The sequence below is a fragment of the Pseudopipra pipra genome, chromosome 11 (genome assembly GCF_036250125.1).
Source record: "Pseudopipra pipra isolate bDixPip1 chromosome 11, bDixPip1.hap1, whole genome shotgun sequence".
Lineage (NCBI taxonomy): Eukaryota > Metazoa > Chordata > Aves > Passeriformes > Pipridae > Pseudopipra > Pseudopipra pipra.
This window is the reverse complement of record NC_087559.1, coordinates 21,886,632-21,908,878: the sequence shown is the minus strand read 5'-3', so window position 1 is coordinate 21,908,878 and position 22,247 is coordinate 21,886,632. Positions and strand designations below refer to the sequence as shown.

At 59.9% G+C, this 22,247-nt stretch overlaps 2 protein-coding genes and 1 long non-coding RNA gene across 3 annotated transcripts; all 3 read left to right on the top strand.

Moving 5' to 3' along the window:
- The first annotated feature begins 702 nt into the window (after nucleotides 1-702).
- On the top strand, nucleotides 703-13,420 carry LOC135420552 (serine/arginine repetitive matrix protein 2-like). The gene is made up of 10 exons (XM_064668174.1): nucleotides 703-1,356; nucleotides 1,453-1,544; nucleotides 1,630-1,731; nucleotides 1,888-2,012; nucleotides 2,091-2,253; nucleotides 2,340-2,446; nucleotides 2,661-2,774; nucleotides 2,907-3,025; nucleotides 3,197-4,319; nucleotides 13,343-13,420. Exons 1-9 carry the CDS (start codon nucleotides 1,314-1,316, stop codon nucleotides 4,267-4,269), a joined length of 1,938 nt encoding a protein of 645 aa, XP_064524244.1. The 5' UTR covers nucleotides 703-1,313; the 3' UTR covers nucleotides 4,270-4,319; nucleotides 13,343-13,420.
- A 708-nt stretch (nucleotides 13,421-14,128) lies between these two features.
- Nucleotides 14,129-15,322, top strand: LOC135420557 (uncharacterized). The gene is made up of 4 exons (XR_010433594.1): nucleotides 14,129-14,241; nucleotides 14,412-14,587; nucleotides 14,716-14,860; nucleotides 15,178-15,322. It is a non-coding gene; the product is annotated as an uncharacterized LOC135420557 (long non-coding RNA).
- Nucleotides 15,323-18,470: 3,148 nt separating this feature from the next.
- Nucleotides 18,471-22,008, top strand: LOC135420550 (G2/M phase-specific E3 ubiquitin-protein ligase-like). Its single transcript, XM_064668171.1, is given in 9 exon segments — nucleotides 18,471-18,953; nucleotides 19,050-19,141; nucleotides 19,227-19,328; nucleotides 19,485-19,609; nucleotides 19,688-19,869; nucleotides 19,872-20,043; nucleotides 20,258-20,371; nucleotides 20,504-20,622; nucleotides 20,794-22,008. Coding segments are annotated over 9 exon segments (2,025 nt in total). The 5' UTR covers nucleotides 18,471-18,910; the 3' UTR covers nucleotides 21,870-22,008.
- Nucleotides 22,009-22,247: the final 239 nt, after the last annotated feature.

Below are 22,247 nucleotides of genomic sequence, written 5' to 3'. Positions count from 1 at the left end.
TGAGAAAGAGCAGATAGCTCTGTGTCTATAAGACTATAGAACTTGTATTCTGCCTAAATATAATAGGGATCATATTTACAGATATTCAGAATGTGTTATTTGCAGGGTGAAATGTCCCAGAAGTTAATGAAAAGACATATATAACAGGGCAGACTTATGAAATGGATAATTTGTATTTTAAGAGATACTAATGTGTTTAAATATAATATTAATAATACTGTCCTAACAGCATTGAGTTTAAGGCTAGGAGACTGGTCAAGCATGATTTCCCCTTCCTTTTATTCCACAGGCTTAGAGATGACATGCAGCATGAGCTGTTCTGTCCCCTTTCTGGGGATGGAGGTGACACTGATGGGCCCATCATTTCCTGGGTCCATCTTGCTGCCCTTTTTGAAGACTGGAGTGATGTCAGCTTCCCTGCAGTCCTCAGGCACCTCTGCTGGGGAATCAGCGTCCCTGATGTGCTGGCAGTGTTCCCTGGGCCAGGGGCAGGAGCAGAGATCTGCCTTGGCCAGGGCCGGAGCCCTGGAGTGGCACTGCCTGAACAGCACTTTTTGTGCAACAGTGGCTGCCCAAGAGTCCTCGGTGGCTGCCCCAGGGCCTGGCATTTGACCCTGTGCTTGCTGCAGCAGCAGCCGCCCCGGCTCTGTGCTTACCGAGGGCTCGGGACCCGCCTCGGAACCTCGGTTACCAAGGGGCTGCCTCACAGTGGGGGGGGTGGGCTGGGGCCATCCCTGCCCGTATTTCAGGTGCATGATGCTGATGTCACAGTGGCCACTGTGACCCGTGAGGCCAAGGGCACAAAAACGGGACTCTGGGCTCAGGCCCAGTGTCAGTGTTACCTGATCACGAGAGGAGAAGGAAGAGGAGGGACAGCCCTTCTTTTGCAAACGCCTCTCGCTTCTTTTGCACAGAGAGTGTAGGAGCACCTGGAGGAGACCTTGGTGTTCCTCAACCAGACAACAGAAAGAGACGGCAGAGAGAGACCGGGCTCACACAGGGCTGACCAGCGAGTCAGGGGGCTCTACGCCTCAGGGCTCTGGCCCTGTGTTGCAGACTCGTCTCACTTCTGCCTCAGAACCAGTGGAGGAGCACCTGGAGGAGACCTCGGTGTTCCTCAACCAGACGCCAGGAAGAGACAGCAGAGAGAGACCGGGCTCACACAGGGCTGACCAGCGAGTCAGGGGGCTCTACGCCTCAGGGCTCTGGCCCTGTGTTGCAAACTCGTCTCACTTCTGCCTCAAAACCAGTGTAGGAGCACCTGAAGGAGACCTCGGTGTTCCAAGGATAGAGACCCACCGCTGACAGTCACCATGTCACACAGGGAGCAGGCGGCCCCCAGAGGGAGGGAGCCAGGTGAGAGCAAAGTGCCCCTCCCTCAGCCTGGCAGAGGGGCTGTCAGGGCGGGCAGTACAGGTGCCATGCCCGGGCCATTGTCTCTCTCCCCTCCAGCATGCCTGCTGTGTCAGAGATCAGATGCTGACTCGGACATCTGCGGAGAAAAACTGTTCATACATGGGTTCTGTGCCCACGAGAACTGCCTGGTGAGTTGCTCTGTGGGCTCCCTCCACTTTTTGACAGGCAGTCCCTGCCACTCTCTGCTCATCAGTCAGTGGCATTTTCCTGCAGTTTTTTGCCAACAACTTTCCTGACCGCCCGGTTCATCATGGAGGACTCTGGTGTCTTCACTCGTGGGAGATCCGAGATGTAGTCTCCCAGGCGGCAGAGCAGGTGAGAGGCTGACTAGAGCAGGGAGATTTGTGCCAGGCGAGGTTTGCTGGAGCTTAGCTCAGACCCCAGGCAAGAAAACCCAGCCCTTCCAACCAGCTCTGGGACAAGGAGGAGGCCCTGAGGCTGCTGCTGATGGGGCTGCTCTGCTCTTTCCAGAGCTGCAGCATCTGTGGCCAAATCGGGGCCACCATTTACTGCTGTAGAAGACACTGTGATGTGAGCTTCCACCTGCCCTGTGCCAGGCAGGGAGGCTGTGTCACCCAGTTCTGCAGACCATTCAGGTACCTCCTGTCCCCTCCTTACCACCACCAGGGAAGGGCCCAGCACTTCTCACCTCACCCACCCCTTTTTCCCCCCAGGGCCTTCTGCGCAGCACACAGGCCAGAGCAGGCAGTGGAGGCAACTCCAGAGCCGGGCACCGAATGCATCATCTGCATGGAGCCTGTGGAGGACAGAAAGACCTTCAACACCATGGTGTGCCCAGCCTGCAAAAGTGCCTGGTTCCACAGGGACTGCATCCAAGTAGGAGTGGTTCTGTCACCTCTGGGGGCACAGCAGGGGCTCAGCAGCACCAGGGCCTCACTCTGGCTGTTGTGTTTCTCCTGCAGGGACAGGCTCTGCATGCTGGTTATTCCTCCATCCAGTGCCCCCTCTGCAGAAATGATGACGCATTTCGCAAGGATCTGCTCACCATGGGGATCCGAATCCCCCTCAGGTTGGTGTCCTTCTGCCTGGCTCACAACACAGGGGGTGCAAGTGCTGTGCCGTGCCAGGGCCTGCCCCAGCAGTCCTGGCCCTGCCCTGTTCCATGAGTCCCGGGTTCAGCTTCCCGCAGGAGCTGGAAATGGCACAGGGGGAAGAGCAGGGACACCCTGCACCTGCCCGATGCCAGGGCAGAGGGAGCTCATCAGTTTCCCTTTTCCCATCAGACCACCAACATGGGAGGGCTTTAATGCATTTGATGAGCTGGGAGACAGACACAGGCGCTGTGATGCCAGTGAGTGCCTTTTTCCAGGAGGCAGGCAGGAGGCAGAGCGACAGGGGTAAGTTGCTGCAGCTGCATCCTGGGGCTCTGCAGGGCTAGAAGCACAAGGACCCAGGAGAAGAGCTCAGCCAGATACTCCCACGCTTTGGACACTTTGTCCTCACCTCCATGAACCCGTTTGCTTCCCCAGGCCCTGGGAACTGCTCCTGTGCTCCTCCTGTGCTGCCGAGGGCACCCACAGACACTGCTCTGGCCTGAGGACCAGTATAACCAGCTGGGAATGTGATGGCTGTGCTGGCCTGGGCACATGTAAGAGGCAAAGCACCCTGTTGACCCTGGGCCTGGTGCCCCTGGGCATGGCAGTGGGTGCTCAGGGTGGGTTTGGCGGAGCCTGTCTGCTCCAGGAGGGCTGGAGGCACTGCTCTGGCCTATCCTGCCCCAGGTCTGGAGTGGCCTTGACATTCCTGTTTCCCCTCACAGCCTCCCGAGTTGACTCCCAGCTTCCTGGTGTCAGCATGGCCAGGCAGTCAGGACTGGAGCCTTGTGACGGCTCCAGGGAACCCCAGACCACCAGCACCAACGCAGGCATCCTCGTGCTACCAGGGCTGTCTCCCAGTTCTGCACCACTGGAGACCATCAGCCCCAGCACCAGCGCCCAGGTGCCTGCCCCTGGATCTTCAGCACCACAGACCAGCCACCGCCGTACCAACCGACAGGGAACATGGGAGCAGCCTCTGCAAACTCCCTCACAGGAGACGAGCAGCTCCAGCCCTGAGAGTCAAGTAACATCGGGGTCATCCCACAGCACCTTCACAGAAATCGAGGACAGCAGCAGCTCCAGCAGTCGGGGGCCTGACCGCCGGCAAAACCACCCCCGCTGGCAACGTCGGGCCCAAAATCCACACTTTCGGTCCAGAAGTCCCCTGGACAGGACCCATGAGCCATCACCAAGTCCTGGGAGGTGCAGGCCCAGGCCGAGACCATCGGGGACATCCCGCAGGCGAAACCGCTCCCACCTGCAACGTGAGACCCCAAATCCATCCGGCCGGTCCAGAAGTCGCCACGACAGGAGCCAGGTGAGAGCGCCCAGTGCTGGGAGGAGCAGCCGCAGCCGGGAGACATCAAGGACATCCCGCAACCAAAATCGCTCCCACCAACATCAGACCCCAAATGCATCCGGCCGGTCCAGAAGTCGCCGTGTCAGAAACTGTGTGAGAGCACCAAGTGCTGGGAGCCGCATCCCCAGCCAGGAAGCATCAGGGACATCCCGCAGGCGAAACCGGTCCCGCCGGCAACGTCAGACCCCAAATCCAGCCGGCCGGTCCAGAAGTCCCCTTGACAGGAACTGCACGCCACCACCGAGTGCTGGGAGGCGAAACTCAAGGGAGACACCTGCCAGGAGTTCCCAAAGACAACTGCACTCCCGCCAGCAGCGTCGGACACGGAACTCATCCACCAGATCCAGAAGTCCCCACGACAGGAGCCGTGTTAGAGCACCAAGTACTGCCAGGCGCACTCACCGGTGGGACGGTGAGACACGGACCCACCGCTGACACGTCCCACGTCAGACAGGGAGGAGGAGGCCCGGAAGGGAGAGAGCCAGGTGAGAGCAAAGTGCCCCTCCCTCAGCCTGGCAGAGGGGCTGTCGGGGTGGGCAGTACAGGTGCCATGCCCGGGGCCATTGTCTCTCTCCCCTCCAGCATGACTGCTGTGTCAACAATCAGAGGCTGACCCAGACATCTGTGGGGAGAAATTGCAGAAACATGGGCTGTGTGCCCACGAGTTCTGCCTGGTGAGTTGCTCTCTGGGCTCCCTCCATGTTTTGACAGGCAGTCCCAGCCACTGTCTGCTCATCAGTGAGTTTCATTTTCCTGCAGTTTTTACCAGCCACCTTCCTCTGCACAACTCCAGGGCTTTCTCCCAAGGGATATCCTACATGCAGTCAACTGAGCGGCACAGAAGGTGAGAGCCTGAGAAGAGCAGGGAGATTTGTGCCAGGTGAGGTTTGCTGGAGCTTAGCCCAGACCCCAAGCAAGAAAGCCCAGCCCTTCCAACCAGCTCTGGGACAAGGAGGAGGCCCTGAGGCTGCAGCTGATGGGGCTGCTCTGCTCTTTCCAGAGCTGCTGCATCTGTGGCCAGAGCGGGGCCACCATCTCCTGCTGGGATGGCACAGGGGGAAGAGCAGGGACACCCTGCACCTGCCCGATGCCAGGACAGAGGGAGCTCATCAGTTTTCCTTTTCCCATCAGACCACCATCATGGCAGGGCTTTAATGCATTTGCCCAGCTAGGAGACAGACACAGGCACTGCGATGCCAGTGAGTGCCTTTTTCCAGGAGGCAGGCAGGAGGCAGAGGAGGAGGGGTAAGTTGCCAAAGCTGCACCCCAGGGCTCTGCAGGGCTTGAAGCACAAGGACCCAGGAGAAGAGCTCAGCACCTCCATGAACCCGTTTGCTTCCCCAGGCCCTGGGAACTGCTCCTGTGCTCCTCCTGTGCTGCCGAGGGCACCCCCAGGCACTGCTCTGGCCTGAGGGACATCATAACCAGCTGGGAATGTGATGGCTGTGCAGTCCTGGGCACAGGTAAAAGGCAAAGCACCCTGCTGACCCTGGGCCTGGTGCCCCTGGGCCTGGCAACGGGTGTCCAGGGTTGGCTTGGCAGAGCCTGTCTGCTCCAGGAGGACTGGAGACACTGCTCTGGCCTATCTTATCCAGGGCCTGGAGCAGCCTTGACCCTCCTGCTCCCCTTACAGCGTCCAGTTAAGACCCAGAGCTTGTTGATCTCATGAAGGACTCTTCTGACAACTCCAAGGAATACGAGACCATCACCCTCAGTACAAGCAAACTCCATACAAACCGACAGGCAACATCGGAGGAGACTCTGAAATCCCTCTCACAAAAGACGAGCAGCTCCAGCCCTGACAGTCAGGTAACATCGGGGTCATCCCACAGCTGCTTCCCAGCAACTGAGGACAGCAGCTGCTCCAGCAGTCGGAGTCCTGACTGCAGGTGAAACCGCTCCCACCAGCAGTGTCAGACCCCAAATTCATCCAGCAGATCCTGAAGTCACCGTGACAGGAGCCGTGTTAGAGCACCCAGTGCTGGGAGCTCCACTCACCAGTGGGACGGTGAGACAGGGACCCACCGCTGACACGTCCCACGTCAGACAGGGAGGAGGAGCCCCCCGAAGTGAGGGAGCCAGGTGAGAGCAAAGTGCCCCTCCCTCAGCCTGGCAGAGGGGCTGTCGGGGCGGCCAGCGTGGGGCCAGGAGCAGTGGCACAGGGAGGCAGGAGCTGTCCAGGCATCCCGGGGCTGGGACCCTCCTTTCCTCAGCAAGCAGGGCCCAGCTGGGGCAGGGGACACCTGCTGGGACACCCGTGCCCACAATGTCCCGTCCTCCCCAAGGCCTCCAGCCCTGCCCTTCAGCCAGCCAGGCAGGGACAGAGCAGCCCTTGGGGTCAATCCCGCAGGGAAGCTGCCCCAGCCCTGCAGAGGTGCCATGATCTCTCTCCCCTCCAGCATGCCAGCTGTGTGGACGATCAGAGGCTGACCCGGACGTGTGGAGAAAAAAATGCAGATAAATGGGCTCTGTTTCCACGAGTTCTGCCGGGTGAGTTGCTTCATGTTTTGACAGGCAGTCCCTGCCACTCTCTCCTCATCAGTACGTGTCCTTTTTTCTACAGGTTTTGCCAGCCACCTTCCTCTGCACAATGACGATCAAGTAGGATTCCAGGGCTTTCTCCCAAGGGTTATCCAAGATGTAGTCTCCCGGGAAGCACAGAAGGTGAGAGCCTGAGAAGAGCAGGGAGATTTGTGCCAGGCGAGGTTTGCTGGAGCTTAGCCCAGACCCCAAGCAAGAAAGCCCAGCCCTTCCAACCAGCTCTGGGACAAGGAGGAGGCCCTGAGGCTGCTGCTGATGGGGCTGCTCTGCTCTTTCCAGAGCTGCTGCATCTGTGGCCAGAGCGGGGCCACCATCTCCTGCTGGGAAACAGTCTGTGACCTGAGCTTCCACCTGCCCTGTGCCAAGCAGGGAGGCTGTGTCACCCAGTTCATTACACCGTACAGGTACCTCCTGTCCCCTCCTTGCCACCACCAGGGAAGGGCCCAGCACTTCTCACCTCACCCACCCCTTTTCCCCCAGCTCCTACTGCCCCGCACACAGCCCAGAGCAGGCAGTGGAGGCGACTCCAGAGCCGGGCACAAACAGAGACATCCTGCAAGCGAAACCACTTCTGGCAGCAATATCAGAGCCCCAGTACACAGAGCCAGTCCAGAAGTCATCGTGACAGGAGCCACGTGAGATCACCAAGGGCTGGGAGGTGCAACAGCGGCCAGGAAGAATCGAGGACATCCCAAAGGCAAAACCAGCAATGTCAGACTCCAAATTAATGCAGCCATCTAGAAGTTGCCGTGACAGGAGCCGTGTGGCAGCCCCATGTGCTGGGAGATGCACCTCCATCCAGGAAGCATAAAGAACATCACAGACGTGAAACCGGTTCTGTCAGCAACTTATCAAATCCCTTCAATAAATGTATAGGACTGCTTTTTAAAATATTTTTGTGTATTTGCAAAATTATGCAAATGGCACTTTCGATGTCGCAGTGTTTAGTAGATTGTTTCATCCTAATGTTTCACCTGACACATTGGAGGCTATTGCAAAGCCCAAGGCTTAGTAGTATCTTTGTGCAGGTTTCCCTTTCCTCCCCCTTGGCTTTTGGCACAGCTTTCCTTTCCTTCCTATTCTATGGTTTCCCCTTGGTGTTGCAAGGGAGAGGTTTGGAATGTTTTGCAATCCAGCGGTGCCACGGCCTTGATGCACTGAGGGCAGGGAAGCAGTGGCGGGGTGTTGGCAGCCCCGTCCTGTCCCTGCTGCCGGCGGCCCGGGGGCAGGAGCGCCCCGGCGGTGCCATGGCGGGTTCCCCTCAGGTGTGGGCAGCCGCAGCCCGGCTGTGCGGGGCGGCCCCGGCGGTGCCATGGCGGGGTTCCCCTCAGGTGTGGGCAGCCGCAGCCCGGCTGTGCGGGGCGGCCCCGGCGGTGCCATGGCGGGTTCCCCTCAGGGCGGCCCCGCTGCCCGCGCACGGCGGTGTTGCCGGGGCAGCCCCGTCCCCCAGGCACATCTGTGCGCTGTGACCCAGCGGCGACCGCTTCCCGCTCTAAGAGCCCGCAGGAATGGCTGCCTGGCTCCAAAGTGCCCGCCGGGAGCGCGCTGGGATCGCAGGGGGAGCTCTGCCCGGGGCAGCCCCCGCACTCAGTCGCCCCGAGCCGTCCCGCCCTCCCCGCACACGGCGGCGCTTTGGGAACGGCCGCGGTCGGCGCTGGAGTGGCGGCGCTCGGGCACGAGGGAGCGCCGCGAGCCCGGGAAAAGCGTCGGGAACATTCTGGCACCGAGGGGAGCGCGGGCGCGGAACTCGGGCACCCAAATGATCGCGGGTCCCAGCGGGGGAGGGTCCCGCCCAACGGAGCGCAGGAGAGGACGGCGAGCGGCGAGTGCCGCGGGTTGGGCTTCGCTGCCCTGGAGGCAAAAACTGCACCGTGCGCCATCCAGAGGTTATCCATCGACCTTTCCCCAAACCTGCCGAGTGGGACAGGACATCAGAGCTGCGCCCTGTCCAGAGCCCAGGAAAGAAACTCCATCCCTTCCAACCAGCTCAAGGAAAAACATCCGGCTCCCAGCAGCTCCACAGAGGCTCCAGCACAGGAGCCTTGTCCCCCAGGCACATCTGTGGGCTGAGCCCTACCCAGAGCCCTGGGGCTGCCTGTGGAAGCCCCGAGGCTGCGGGATTTGCACGGGGTGGCCTTTAAAGGGCTCTCCCAACCCCAAGCCTTCTACCCTTCTACGGCTCTAATCTGCTCTGCAGTGTGGTGCTTACACAAGGGGCAGCTATGCCCTGTGCTGGATTAAAATCTGCCTGCCAGCCTGAATTCAGGCAGCGAGACAAAGACCCAGCTACCGGATTTTTTTGCTATTCACTAGGTGCCTCTGCGCCCAAAGCTTCAGCCCGCCCAGGACTCGCTGGATGGCAGCAGAGCCTTGTGGTGCCTCAGCCACTCCTCCCAGTCCATATCATCAGCAAACGTGCTGAGGGTGCTCTCTGTCCCTTCTGCCAGGTCACCGGGCAAACGGTCAAACGAGGCTGGCCCCAGCACTGAGTGCCACGCTCACAACCCTCTGAGCTCTGCCATTCAGCCAGGTCTCAACCCCCTCAGTGTCCACTCATCTAAGCCACACTTGCTGAGCTGCCTGGGAGGGTGTTCTGGGAGGCAGGGTGAAAAGCCTTGCTGAAGTCATGGCAGACAACAGGCACTGCTCTCCCCTCATATACCCAGCCAGTCACTCCAGCAGAGAAGGCTAGGAGACTGGTCAAGCATGATTTCCCCTTCCTTTTATTCCAGAGGCTTAGAGATGACATGCAGCATGAGCTGTTCTGTCCCCTTTCTGGGGATGGAGGTGACACTGATGGGCCCATCATTTCCTGGGTCCATCTTGCTGCCCTTTTTGAAGACTGGAGTGATGTCGGCTTCCCTGCAGTCCTCAGGCACCTCTGCTGGGGAATCAGCGTCCCTGATGTGCTGGCAGTGTTCCCTGGGCCAGGGGCAGGAGCAGAGATCTGCCTTGGCCAGGGCCGGAGCCCTGGAGTGGCACTGCCTGAACAGCACTTTTTGTGCAACAGTGGCTGCCCAAGAGTCCTTGGTGGCTGCCCCAGGGCCTGGCATTTGACCCTGTGCTTGCTGCAGCAGCAGCCGCCCCGGCTCTGTGCTTACCGAGCGCTCGGGACCCGCCTCGGAACCTCGGTTACCAAGGGGCTGCCTCACAGTGGGGGGGGTGGGCTGGGGCCATCCCTGCCCGTATTTCAGGTGCATGATGCTGATGTCACAGTGGCCACTGTGACCCGTGAGGCCAAGGGCACAAAAACGGGACTCTGGGCTCAGGCCCAGTGTCAGTGTTACCTGATCACGAGAGGAGAAGGAAGAGGAGGGACAGCCCTTCTTTTGCAAACGCCTCTCGCTTCTTTTGCACAGAGAGTGTAGGAGCACCTGGAGGAGACCTTGGTGTTCCTCAACCAGAGAACAGAAAGAGACGGCAGAGAGAGACCGGGCTCACACAGGGCTGACCAGCGAGTCAGGGGGCTCTACGCCTCAGGGCTCTGGCCCTGTGTTGCAGACTCGTCTCACTTCTGCCTCAGAACCAGTGGAGGAGCACCTGGAGGAGACCTAGGTGTTCCTCAACCAGACGCCAGGAAGAGACAGCAGAGAGAGACCGGGCTCACACAGGGCTGACCAGCGAGTCAGGGGGCTCTACGCCTCAGGGCTCTGGCCCAGTGTTGCAAACTCGTCTCACTTCTGCCTCAAAACCAGTGTAGGAGCACCTGAAGGAGACCTCGGTGTTCCAAGGACAGAGACCCACCGCTGACAGTCACCATGTCAGACAGGGAGGAGGAGGCCCCTGAAGGGAGGGAGCCAGGTGAGAGCAAAGTGCCCCTCCCTCAGCCTGGCAGAGGGGCTGTCAGGGCAGGCAGTACAGGTGCCATGCCCGGGGCCATTGTCTCTCTCCCCTCCAGAATGCCTGCTGTGTCGGAGATCAGATGCTGACCCGGACATATGTGGAGATAAAATCCAGAAACATGGGGTCTGTGCCCACGTGTTCTGCCTGGTGAGTTGCTCTGTGGGCTCCCTCCACTTTTTGACAGGCAGTCCCTGCCACTCTCTGCTCATCAGTGCTTGTCCTTTTCCTTCAGTATTTTGCCAGCATCCTTGATCAGCAAGAGAATGAACGAGTAGGACTTCAGGGCTTTCTCCCAAGGGATATCCTACATGCAGTCAAACGAGCGGCACAGACGGTGAGAGCCTGACAAGAGCAGGGAAATCTGTGCCAGGCGAGGTTTGCTTAGCCCAGACCCCAAGCAAGAAAGCCCAGCCCTTCCAACCAGCTCTGGGACAAGGAGGAGGCCCTGAGGCTGCTGCTGATGGGGCTGCTCTGCTCTTTCCAGAGCTGCTGCATCTGTGGCCAGAGCGGGGCCACCATCTCCTGCTGTGAAACAGATTGTGACCTGAGCTTCCACCTGCCCTGTGCCAAGCAGGGAGGCTGTGTCACCCAGTTTATTACACCATACAGGTACCTCCTGTCTCCTTCTCACCACCACCAGGGAAGGGCCCAGCACTTCTCACCTCACCCACCCCTTTTCCCCCCAGCTCCTACTGCCCCACACACAGCCCACAGCAGGCAGTGGAGGCGACTCCAGAGCCGGGCACCGAATGCCTCATCTGCATGGAGCCTGTGGAGGACAGAAAAACCTTCAACACCATGGTGTGCCCAGCCTGTAAAACCACGTGGTTCCACAGGGACTGCATCCAAGTAGGAGTGGTTCCCTAACCCGAGGGACACAGCAGGGGCTCAGCAGCACCATGGCCTCACTCTCACTACTTGTGTTTCTGCTGCAGGGACAGGCTCTGCGCTCTGGATTTTCCTCCTTCCAGTGCCCCATCTGCAGAAACAGGCCGGCATTTCTCGGGGAGATGTTCACCATGGGGATCCGAATCCCCTTCAGGTTGGTGTCCTTCTGCCTGGCTCACAACACAGGGGGTGCAAGTGCTGTGCCGTGCCAGGGCCTGCCCCAGCAGTCCTGGCCCTGCCCTGTTCCGTGAGTCCCGGGTTCAGCTTCCCGCAGGAGCTGGAAATGGCACAGGGGGAAGAGCAGGGACACCCTGCACCTGCCTGATGCCGGGGCAGAGGGAGCTCATCAGTTTTCCTTTTCTATCAGACCACCAACATGGGAGGAGAATGATGCGTTCGCCGAGCTGTTAGACAGACACAGGCGCTGTGATGCCAGTGAGTGCTTTTATCCAAGAGGCAGGCAGGAGGCAGAGGAACAGGGGTAAGTTGCTGCAGCTGCATCCTGGGGCTCTGCAGGGCTTGAAGCAGAAGGACCCAAGAGAAGAGCTCAGCCAGATAATCCCATGCTTTGGACACTTTGTCCTCACCTCCATGAACCTGATTGCTTTTCCAGGCCCTGGGAACTGCTCCTGTGCTCCTCCTGTGCTGCCGAGGGCACTCACAGATACTGCTCTAGTGTGCGGAACACCATAACCGGCTGGGAATGTGACAACTGTGCTCGCCAGAGCAGCCGCAGACGCCGTGGCACGACAGTCTGCATGGACAACTGTGATTGTGACAGCTGTGCTGAGAACTTCACATGTAAGAAGCAAAGCACCTGAATGGCCCTGGGTCAGGTGCCCCTGGGCTTGGCAATGCGTGCCCAGGGTGGTCTTGGCAGAGCCTGTCAGCTCCAGGAGGGCTGGGGGCACTGCTCTGGCTTATTCTGCCTTGGGCCTGGGGTGGTCTTGACCTTCCTTGCTTCCCCTTACAGCCTCCAGTGAATTCTCAATCCTTGCTAGACTCATGGAGGAGTCTCCTGCTGTGTCAACAGAAGACGAGACCATCAACCCCAGCACCAGCCAACAGGCAGCATCAGAGCAGTCTCTGGAATCTCCCTCAGAGGAGACGAGCAGCCCCAGCCTCTATAGTCGGGTAACATCAAGGCCATCCCACAGCAACATCCCAGAAACTGAGGACAGCAGCTGCTCTCGCAGTCGGAGGCCTGACCGCCGGCAAAACCGCACCCGCCGGCAAAGTCGGCCCCAAAATCCACATCGGTCCAGAAGTCCCCTGGACAGGAGCCATGTGCCGGAACCAACTGCTGCGAGGTGCAGGCCCAGGGAGAGACAATCAGGGCCATCCTGCAGGCGAAGACGCTCCCGCCGGCAAAGTCGTCCCCAAAATCCACACCTTCGGTACCCGAGTCCCTATGACAGGAGATGTTCACCACACCTCCGGTCCCCGAGTCCCCATGACAGGATTTGTTTGCCACCACCACCGAGTCCTCGGAGGCGCAGCCGCAGCGAGGAGGCATCAGAGACATCCAGCAACCGAAACAGCTCCCGCCAGCAACGTCGGCCCCAAAATCCACACCTTCGGTCCAGAAGTCGACGTCACAGGAGCCATGTGAGAACACCAAGGGATGGGAGCTGCACCTCCACCCAGGAAGCATCAGAGACATCACGCAGCCGAAACCGCTCCCGCCAGCAGCGTCGGCTGCAAAATCCACGCCTTCGGTCCAGAAGTCGCCGTGACAGGAGCCATGTCCCAACACCAAGTACTGGGAGGCGCAGGCCCAGCCAAGAAGAATCAGGGACATCCCGCAGGCGAAATAGCTCCCGCCGCCAAAGTCGGACCTCAAATACATCTGGTCGGTCCAGAAGTCCCCTTGACAGGAACCGCACGCCAGCACCGAGTGCTGGCAGGCGAAACTCAAGGGAGACACCTGCCAGGACTTCCCAAAGACAACAGCACTCCCGCCAGCAGCGTCGGACCTCAGATTCATCCACCAGATCCAGAAGTCGCCGTGATGGGAGGCGTGATAGAGCACCCAGTGCTGGGAGCCCCACTCACCGCTCAGACGGTGAGACAGGGACTCCCCACTGATGCGTTACATGTCAGACAGGAAGGCGGAGGCCCCTGAAGGGAGAGAGCCAGGTGAGAGCAAAGTGCCCCTCCCTCAGCCTGGCAGAGGGGCTGTCGGGGCGGGCAGTACAGGTGCCATGCCCGGGGCCATTGTCTCTCTCCCCTCCAGCATGCCTGCTGTGTCGGAGATCAGAGGCTGACCCAGACATCTGTGGGGGGAAAATCCAGAAACATGGGATCTGTGCCCACAAGTTCTGCCTGGGGAGTTGCTTCATGAGCTCCCTCCATGTTTTGACAGGCAGTCCCTGCCACTCTCTCCTCATCAGTGCGTGTCCTTTTTTTCTACAGTTTTTTGCCAGCCACCTTCCTCTGCACAATGATGATCCAGTAGGATTCCAGGGCTTTCTCCCAAGGGATATCCTAGATGTAGTCTCCCGGGAAGAACAGAAGGTGAGAGCCTGAGAAGAGCAGGGAGATTTGTGCCAGGCGAGGTTTGCTGGAGCTTAGCCCAGACCCCAAGCAAGAAAGCCCAGCCCTTCCAACCAGCTCTGGGACAAGGAGGAGGCCCTGAGGCTGCAGCTGAAGGGGCTGCTCTGCTCTTTCCAGAGCTGCTGCATCTGTGGCCAGAGCGGGGCCACCATCACCTGCTGGGATGGCACAGCGGGAAGAGCAGGGACACCCTGCACCTGCCCGATGCCAGGGCAGAGGGAGCTCATCAGTTTTCCTTTTCCTATCAGACCACCATCATGGAGAACCATACTGCATTCAATGAGCTGGGAGACAGACACAGGCACTGTGATGCCAGTGAGTGCCTTTTTCCAGGAGGCAGGCAGGAGGCAGAGCGACAGGGGTAAGTTGCCAAAGCTGCACCCCAGGGCTCTGCAGGGCTTGAAGCACAAGGACCCAGGAGAAGAGCTCAGCACCTCCATGAACCCGTTTGCTTCCCCAGGCCCTGGGAACTGCTCCTGTGCTCCTCCTGTGCTGCCGAGGGCACCCCCAGGCACTGCTCTGGCCTGAGGGACATCATAACCAGCTGGGAATGTGATGGCTGTGCAGTCCTGGGCACAGGTAAAAGGCAAAGCACCCTGCTGACCCTGGGCCTGGTGCCCCTGGGCCTGGCAACGGGTGTCCAGGGTTGGCTTGGCAGAGCCTGTCTGCTCCAGGAGGACTGGAGACACTGCTCTGGCCTATCTTATCCAGGGCCTGGAGCAGCCTTGACCCTCCTGCTCCCCTTACAGCGTCCAGTTAAGACCCAGAGCTTGTTGATCTCATGAAGGACTCTTCTGACAACTCCAAGGAATACGAGACCATCACCCTCAGTACAAGCAAACTCCATACAAACTGACAGGCAACATCGGAGGAGACTCTGAAATCCCTCTCACAAAAGACGAGCAGCTCCAGCCCTGACAGTCAGGTAACACTGGGGTCATCCCACAGCTGCTTTCCAGCAACTGAGGACAGCAGCTGCTCCAGCAGTCGGAGTCCTGACTGCAGGTGAAACCGCTCCCACCAGCAGTGTCAGACCCCAAATTCATCCAGCAGATCCTGAAGTCACCGTGACAGGAGCTGTGTTAGAGCACCCAGTGCTGGGAGCTCCACTCACCAGTGGGACGGTGAGACAGGGACCCACCGCTGACACGTCCCACGTCAGACAGGGAGGAGGAGCCCCCCGAAGTGAGGGAGCCAGGTGAGAGCAAAGTGCCCCTCCCTCAGCCTGGCAGAGGGGCTGTCGGGGCGGCCAGCGTGGGGCCAGGAGCAGTGGCACAGGGAGGCAGGAGCTGTCCAGGCATCCCGGGGCTGGGACCCTCCTTTCCTCAGCAAGCGGGGCCCAGCTGGGGCAGGGGACACCTGCTGGGACACCCGTGCCCACAATGTCCCGTCCTCCCCAAGGCCTCCAGCCCTGCCCTTCAGCCAGCCAGGCAGGGACAGAGCAGCCCCTGGGGTCAATCCCGCAGGGAAGCTGCCCCAGCCTGGCAGAGGTGCCATGGTCTCTCTCCCCTCCAGCATGCCAGCTGTGTGGACGATCAGAGGCTGACCCGGACGTGTGGAGAAAATCTCCAGATAAATGGGCTCTGTTTCCACGAGTTCTGCCGGGTGAGTTGCTTCATGTTTTGACAGGCAGTCCCTGCCACTCTCTCCTCATCAGTACATGTCCTTTTTTCTACAGGTTTTTGCCAGCCACCTTCCTCTGCACAATGATGATCAAGTAGGATTCCAGGGCTTTCTCCCAAGGGATATCCTAGATGTAGTCTCCCGGGAAGAACAGAAGGTGAGAGCCTGAGAAGAGCAGGGAGATTTGTGCCAGGCGAGGTTTGCTGGAGCTTAGCCCAGACCCCAAGCAAGAAAGCCCAGCCCTTCCAACCAGCTCTGGGACAAGGAGGAGGCCCTGAGGCTGCTGCTGATGGGGCTGCTCTGCTCTTTCCAGAGCTGCAGCATCTGTGGCCAGAGCGGGGCCACCATCTCCTGCTGGGAAACAGATTGTGACCTGAGCTTCCACCTGCCCTGTGCCAAGCAGGGAGGCTGTGTCACCCAGTTTATTCCACCATACAGGTACCTCCAGTCCCTTCCTTGCCACCACCAGGGAAGGGCCCAGCACTTCTCAGCTCACCCACCCCTTTTCCCCCCAGCTCCTACTGCCCCGCACACAGCCCACAGCAGGCAGTGGAGGCGACTCCAGAGCCAGGCACAAACAGAGACATCCTGCAAGCGAAACCACTTCTGGCAGCAATATCAGAGCCCCAATACACAGAGCCAGTCCAGAAGTCATCGTGACAGGAGCCACGTGAGATCACCAAGGGCTGGGAGGTGCAACAGCGGCCAGGAAGAATCGAGGACATCCCAAAGGCAAAACCAGCAATGTCAGACTCCAAATTAATGCAGCCAATCTAGAAGTTGCCGTGACAGGAGCCGTGTGGCAGCCCCAAGTGCTGGGAGATGCACCCCCATCCAGGAAGCATGAAGAACATCATAGACGTGAAACTGGTTCTGTCAGCAACTTATCAAATCACTTCAATAAATGTATAGGACTGCTTTTTAAAATATTTTTGTGTATTTGCAAAATTATGCAAATGGCACTTTCGATGTCGCAGTGTTTAGTAGATTGTTTCATCCTAATGTTTCACCTGACACAGTGGAGGCTATTGCAAAGCCCAAGGCTCAGTAGTATCTTTGTGCAGGTTTCCCTTTCCTCCCCCTTGGCTTTTGGCACAGCTTTCCTTTCCTTCCTATTCTATGGTTTCCCCTTGGTGTTGCAAGGGAGACGTTTGGAATGTTTTGCAATCCAGCGGTGCCACCGCCTTGATGCACTGAGGGCAGGGAAGCAGTGGCGGGGTGTTGGCAGCCCCGTCCTGTCCCTGCTGCCGGCGGCCCGGGGGCAGGAGCGCCCCGGCGGTGCCATGGCGGGTTCCCCTCAGGTGTGGGCAGCCGCAGCCCGGCTGTGCGGGGCGGCCCCGGCGGTGCCATGGCGGGTTCCCCTCAGGTGTGGGCAGCCGCAGCCCGGCTGTGCGGGGCGGCCCCGGCGGTGCCATGGCGGGTTCCCCTCAGGGCGGCCCCGCTGCCCGCGCACGGCGGTGTTGCCGGGGCAGCCCCGTCCCCCAGGCACATCTGTAGGCTGTGACCCAGCGGCGACCGCTTCCCGCTCTAAGAGCCCGCAGGAATGGCTGCCTGGCTCCAAAGTGCCCGCCGGGAGCGCGCTGGGATCGCAGGGGGAGCTCTGCCCGGGGCAGCCCCCGCACTCAGTCGCCCCGAGCCGTCCCGCCCTCCCCGCACACGGCGGCGCTTTGGGAACAGCCGCGGTCGGCGCTGGAGTGGCGGCGCTCGGGCACGAGGGAGCGCCGCGAGCCCGGGAAAAGCGTCGGGAACATTCTGGCACCGAGGGGAGCGCGGGCGCGGAACTCGGGCACCCAAATGATCGCGGGTCCCAGCGGGGGAGGGTCCCGCCCAACGGAGCGCAGGAGAGGACGGCGAGCGGCGAGTGCCGCGGGTTGGGCTTCGCTGCCCTGGAGGCAAAAACTGCACCGTGCGCCATCCAGAGGTTATCCATCGACCTTTCCCCAAACCTGCCGAGTGGGACAGGACATCAGAGCTGCGCCCTGCCCAGAGCCCAGGAAAGAAACCCCATCCCTTCCAACCAGCTCAGGGAAAAACATCCGGCTCCCAGCAGCTCCACAGAGGCTCCAGCACAGGAGCCTTGTCCCCCAGGCACATCTGTGGACTGTGCCCTACCCAGAGCCCTGGGGCTGCCTGTGGAAGCCCCGAGGCTGCGGGATTTGCACGGGGTGGCCTTTAAAGGGCTCTCCCAACCCAAGCCTTCTACCCTTCTATGGCTCTAATCTGCGCTGCAGTGTGGTGCTTACACAAGGGGCAGCTATGCCCTGTGCTGGATTAAAATCTGCCTGCCAGCCTGAATTCAGGCAGCGAGACAAAGACCCAGCTACCGGATTTTTTTGCTATTCACTAGGTGCCTCTGCGCCCAAAGCTTCAGCCCGCCCAGGACTCGCTGGATGGCAGCAGAGCCTTGTGGTGCCTCAGCCACTCCTCCCAGTCCATATCATCAGCAAACGTGCTGAGGGTGCTCTCTGTCCCTTCTGCCAGGTCACCGGGCAAACGGTCAAACGAGGCTGGCCCCAGCACTGAGCGCCGCGCTCACAACCCTCTGAGCTCTGCCATTCAGCCAGGTCTCAACCCCCTCAGTGTCCACTCATCTAAGCCACACTTGCTGAGCTGCCTGGGAGGGTGTTCTGGGAGGCAGGGTGAAAAGCCTTGCTGAAGTCATGGCAGACAACAGGCACTGCTCTCCCCTCATGTACCCAGCCAGTCACTCCAGCAGAGAAAGCTAGGAGACTGGTCAAGCATGATTTCCCCTTCCTTTTATTCCACAGGCTTAGAGATGACATGCAGCATGAGCTGTTCTGTCCCCTTTCTGGGGATGGAGGTGACACTGATGGGCCCATCATTTCCTGGGTCCATCTTGCTGCCCTTTTTGAAGACTGGAGTGATGTCGGCTTCCCTGCAGTCCTCAGGCACCTCTGCTGGGGAATCAGCGTCCCTGATGTGCTGGCAGTGTTCCCTGGGCCAGGGGCAGGAGCAGAGATCTGCCTTGGCCAGGGCCGGAGCCCTGGAGTGGCACTGCCTGAACAGCACTTTTTGTGCAACAGTGGCTGCCCAAGAGTCCTCGGTGGCTGCCCCAGGGCCTGGCATTTGACCCTGTGCTTGCTGCAGCAGCAGCCGCCCCGGCTCTGTGCTTACCGAGCGCTCGGGACCCGCCTCGGAACCTCGGTTACCAAGGGGCTGCCTCACAGTGGGGGGGGTGGGCTGGGGCCATCCCTGCCCGTATTTCAGGTGCATGATGCTGATGTCACAGTGGCCACTGTGACCCGTGAGGTCAAGGGCACAAAACGGGACTCTGGGCTCAGGCCCAGTGTCAGTGTTACCTGATCACGAGAGGAGAAGGAAGAGGAGGGACAGCCCCCCTTTTGCAAACGCCTCTCGCTTCTTTTGCGCAGAGAGTGTAGGAGCACCTGGAGGAGACCTTGGTGTTCCTCAACCAGACGCCAGGAAGAGACGGCAGATAGAGACCGGGCTCACACAGGGCTGACCAGCGAGTCAGGGGGCTCTACGCCTCAGGGCTCTGGCCCTGTGTTGCAAACTCGTCTCACTTCTGCCTCAAAACCAGTGTAGGAGCACCTGAAGGAGACCTCGGTGTTCCAAGGACAGAGACCCACCGCTGACAGTCACCATGTCACACAGGGAGCAGGCGGCCCCCAGAGGGAGGGAGCCAGGTGAGAGCAAAGTGCCCCTCCCTCAGCCTGGCAGAGGGGCTGTCAGGGCGGGCAGTACAGGTGCCATGCCCGGGCCATTGTCTCTCTCCCCTCCAGCATGCCTGCTGTGTCGGCAATCAGATGCTGATTCGGACATCTGCGGGGAAAAACTCTTCATACATGGGTTCTGTGCCCACGAGAACTGCCTGGTGAGTTGCTCTGTGGGCTCCCTCCACTTTTTGACAGGCAGTCCCTGCCACTCTCTGCTCATCAGTCAGTGGCATTTTCCTGCAGTTTTTTGCCAACAACTTTCCTGACCGCCCGATTCATCGAAGAGGACTCTGGTGTCTTCACTCATGGGAGATCCGAGATGTAGTCTCCCAGGCGGCAGAGCAGGTAAGAGGCTGACTAGAGCAGGGAGATTTGTGCCAGGCGAGGTTTGCTGGAGCTTACCTCAGACACCAGGCAAGAAAACCCAGCCCTTCCAACCAGCTCTGGGACAAGGAGGAGGCCCTGAGGCTGCTGCTGATGGGGCTGCTCTGCTCTTTCCAGAGCTGCAGCATCTGTGGCCAAATCGGGGCCACCATTTACTGCTGTAGAAGACACTGTGATGTGAGCTTCCACCTGCCCTGTGCCAAGCAGGGAGGCTGTGTCACCCAGTTCTGCAGACCATACAGGTACCTCCTGTCCCCTCCTTACCACCACCAGGGAAGGGCCCAGCACTTCTCACCTCACCCACCCCTTTTTCCCCCCAGGGCCTTCTGCGCTGCACACAGGCCACAGCAGGCAGTGGAGGCAACTCCAGAGCCGGGCACCGAATGCATCATCTGCATGGAGCCTGTGGAGGACAGAAAAACCTTCAACACCATGGTGTGCCCAGCCTGCAAAAGTGCCTGGTTCCACAGGGACTGCATCCAAGTAGGAGTGGTTCTGTCACCTCTGGGGGCACAGCAGGGGCACAGCAGCACCAGGGCCTCACTCTGGCTGTTGTGTTTCTCCTGCAGGGACAGGCTCTGCATGCTGGTTATTCCTCCATGCAGTGCCCCCTCTGCAGAAATGATGATGCATTTCGCAAGGATCTGCTCACCATGGGGATCCGAATCCCCTTCAGGTTGGTGTCCTTCTGCCTGGCTCACAAAACAGGGGGTGCAAGTGCTGTGCCGTGCCAGGGCCTGCCCCAGCAGTCCTGGCCCTGCCCTGTTCCGTGAGTCCCGGGTTCAGCTTCCCGCAGGAGCTGGAAATGGCACAGGGGGAAGAGCAGGGACACCCTGCACCTGCCCGATGCCAGGGCAGAGGGAGCTCATCAGTTTTCCTTTTCCCATCAGACCACCAACATGGGAGGGCTTTAATGCATTTGATGAGCTGGGAGACAGACACAGGCGCTGTGATGCCAGTGAGTGCCTTTTTCCAGGAGGCAGGCAGGAGGCAGAGCGACAGGGGTAAGTTGCCAAAGCTGCATCCTGGGGCTCTGCAAGGCTAGAAGCAGAAGGACCCAGGAGAAGAGCTCAGCCAGATACTCCCACGCTTTGGACACTTTGTCCTCACCTCCATGAACCTGTTTGCTTCCCCAGGCCCTGGGAACTGCTCCTGTGCTCTTCCTGTGCTGCCGAGGGCACCCACAGACACTGCTCTGGCCTGAGGACCAGTATAACCAGCTGGGAATGTGATGGCTGTGCTGGCCTGGGCACATGTAAGAGGCAAAGCACCCTGTTGACCCTGGGCCTGGTGCCCCTGGGCATGGCAGTGGGTGCTCAGGGTGGGTTTGGCGGAGCCTGTCTGCTCCAGGAGGGCTGGAGGCACTGCTCTGGCCTATCCTGCCCCAGGTCTGGGGTGGCCTTGACATTCCTGTTTCCCCTCACAGCCTCCCGAGTTGACTCCCGGCTTCCTGGTGTCAGCATGGCCAGGCAGTCAGGACTGGAGCCTTGTGACGGCTCCAGGGAACCCCAGACCACCAGCACCAACGCAGGCATCCTCATGCTACCATGGCAGTCTCCCAGTTCTGCACCACTGGAGACCATCAGCCCCAGCACCAGCGCCCAGGTGCCAGCCCGTGTCTCTTCAGCACCACAGACCAGCCACCGCCGTACCAACCGACAGGGAACATGGGAGCAGCCTCTGCAAACTCCCTCACAGGAGACGAGCAGCTCCAGCCCTGAGAGTCAAGTAACATCGGGGTCATCCCACAGCACCTTCACAGAAACCGAGGACAGCAGCAGCTCCAGCAGTCGGGGGCCTGACCGCCGGCAAAACCACCCCCGCCGGCAACGTCGGGCCCAAAATCCACACTTTCGGTCCAGAAGTCCCCTGGACAGGACCCATGAGCCATCACCAAGTCCTGGGAGGCGCAGGCCCAGGCCGAGACCATCAGGGACATCCCGCAGGCGAAACCGCTCCCGCCTGCAACATGAGACCCCAAATCCATCCGGCCGGTCCAGAAGTCGCCACGACAGGAGCCAGGTGAGAGCGCCCAGTGCTGGGAGGAGCAGCCGCAGCCGGGAGACATCAAGGACATCCCGCAACCAAAATCGCTCCCACCAACAACATCAGACCCCAAATGCATCCGGCCGGTCCAGAAGTCGCCGTGTCAGAAACTGTGTGAGAGCACCAAGTGCTGGGAGCCGCATCCCCAGCCAGGAAGCATCAGGGACATCCCGCAGGCGAAACCGCTCCCGCCGGCAACGTCAGACCCCAAATCCGGCCGGCCGGTCCAGAAGTCCCCTTGACAGGAACTGCACGCCACCACCGAGTGCTGGCAGGCGAAACTCAAGGGAGACACCTGCCAGGAGTTCCCAAAGACAACAGCACTCCCGCCAGCAGCGTCGGACACGGAACTCATCCACCAGATCCAGAAGTCCCCACGACAGGAGCCGTGTTAGAGCACCAAGTACTGCCAGGCGCACTCACCGGTGGGACGGTGAGACACGGACCCACCGCTGAGACATCCCACGTCAGACAGGGAGGAGGAGGCCCGGAAGGGAGAGAGCCAGGTGAGAGCAAAGTGCCCCTCCCTCAGCCTGGCAGAGGGGCTGTCAGGGCGGGCAGTACAGGTGCCATGCCCGGGGCCATTGTCTCTCTCCCCTCCAGCATGACTGCTGTGTCAACAATCAGAGGCTGACCCAGACATCTGTGGGGAGAAAATACAGAAACATGGGCTGTGTGCCCACGAGTTCTGCCTGGTGAGTTGCTCTCTGCGCTCCCTCCATGTTTTGACAGGCAGTCCCTGCCACTCTCTGCTCATCAGTGAGTTTCATTTTCCTGCAGTTTTTTGCCAGCCACCTTCCTCTGCACAATGATGATCAAGTACAACTCCAGGGC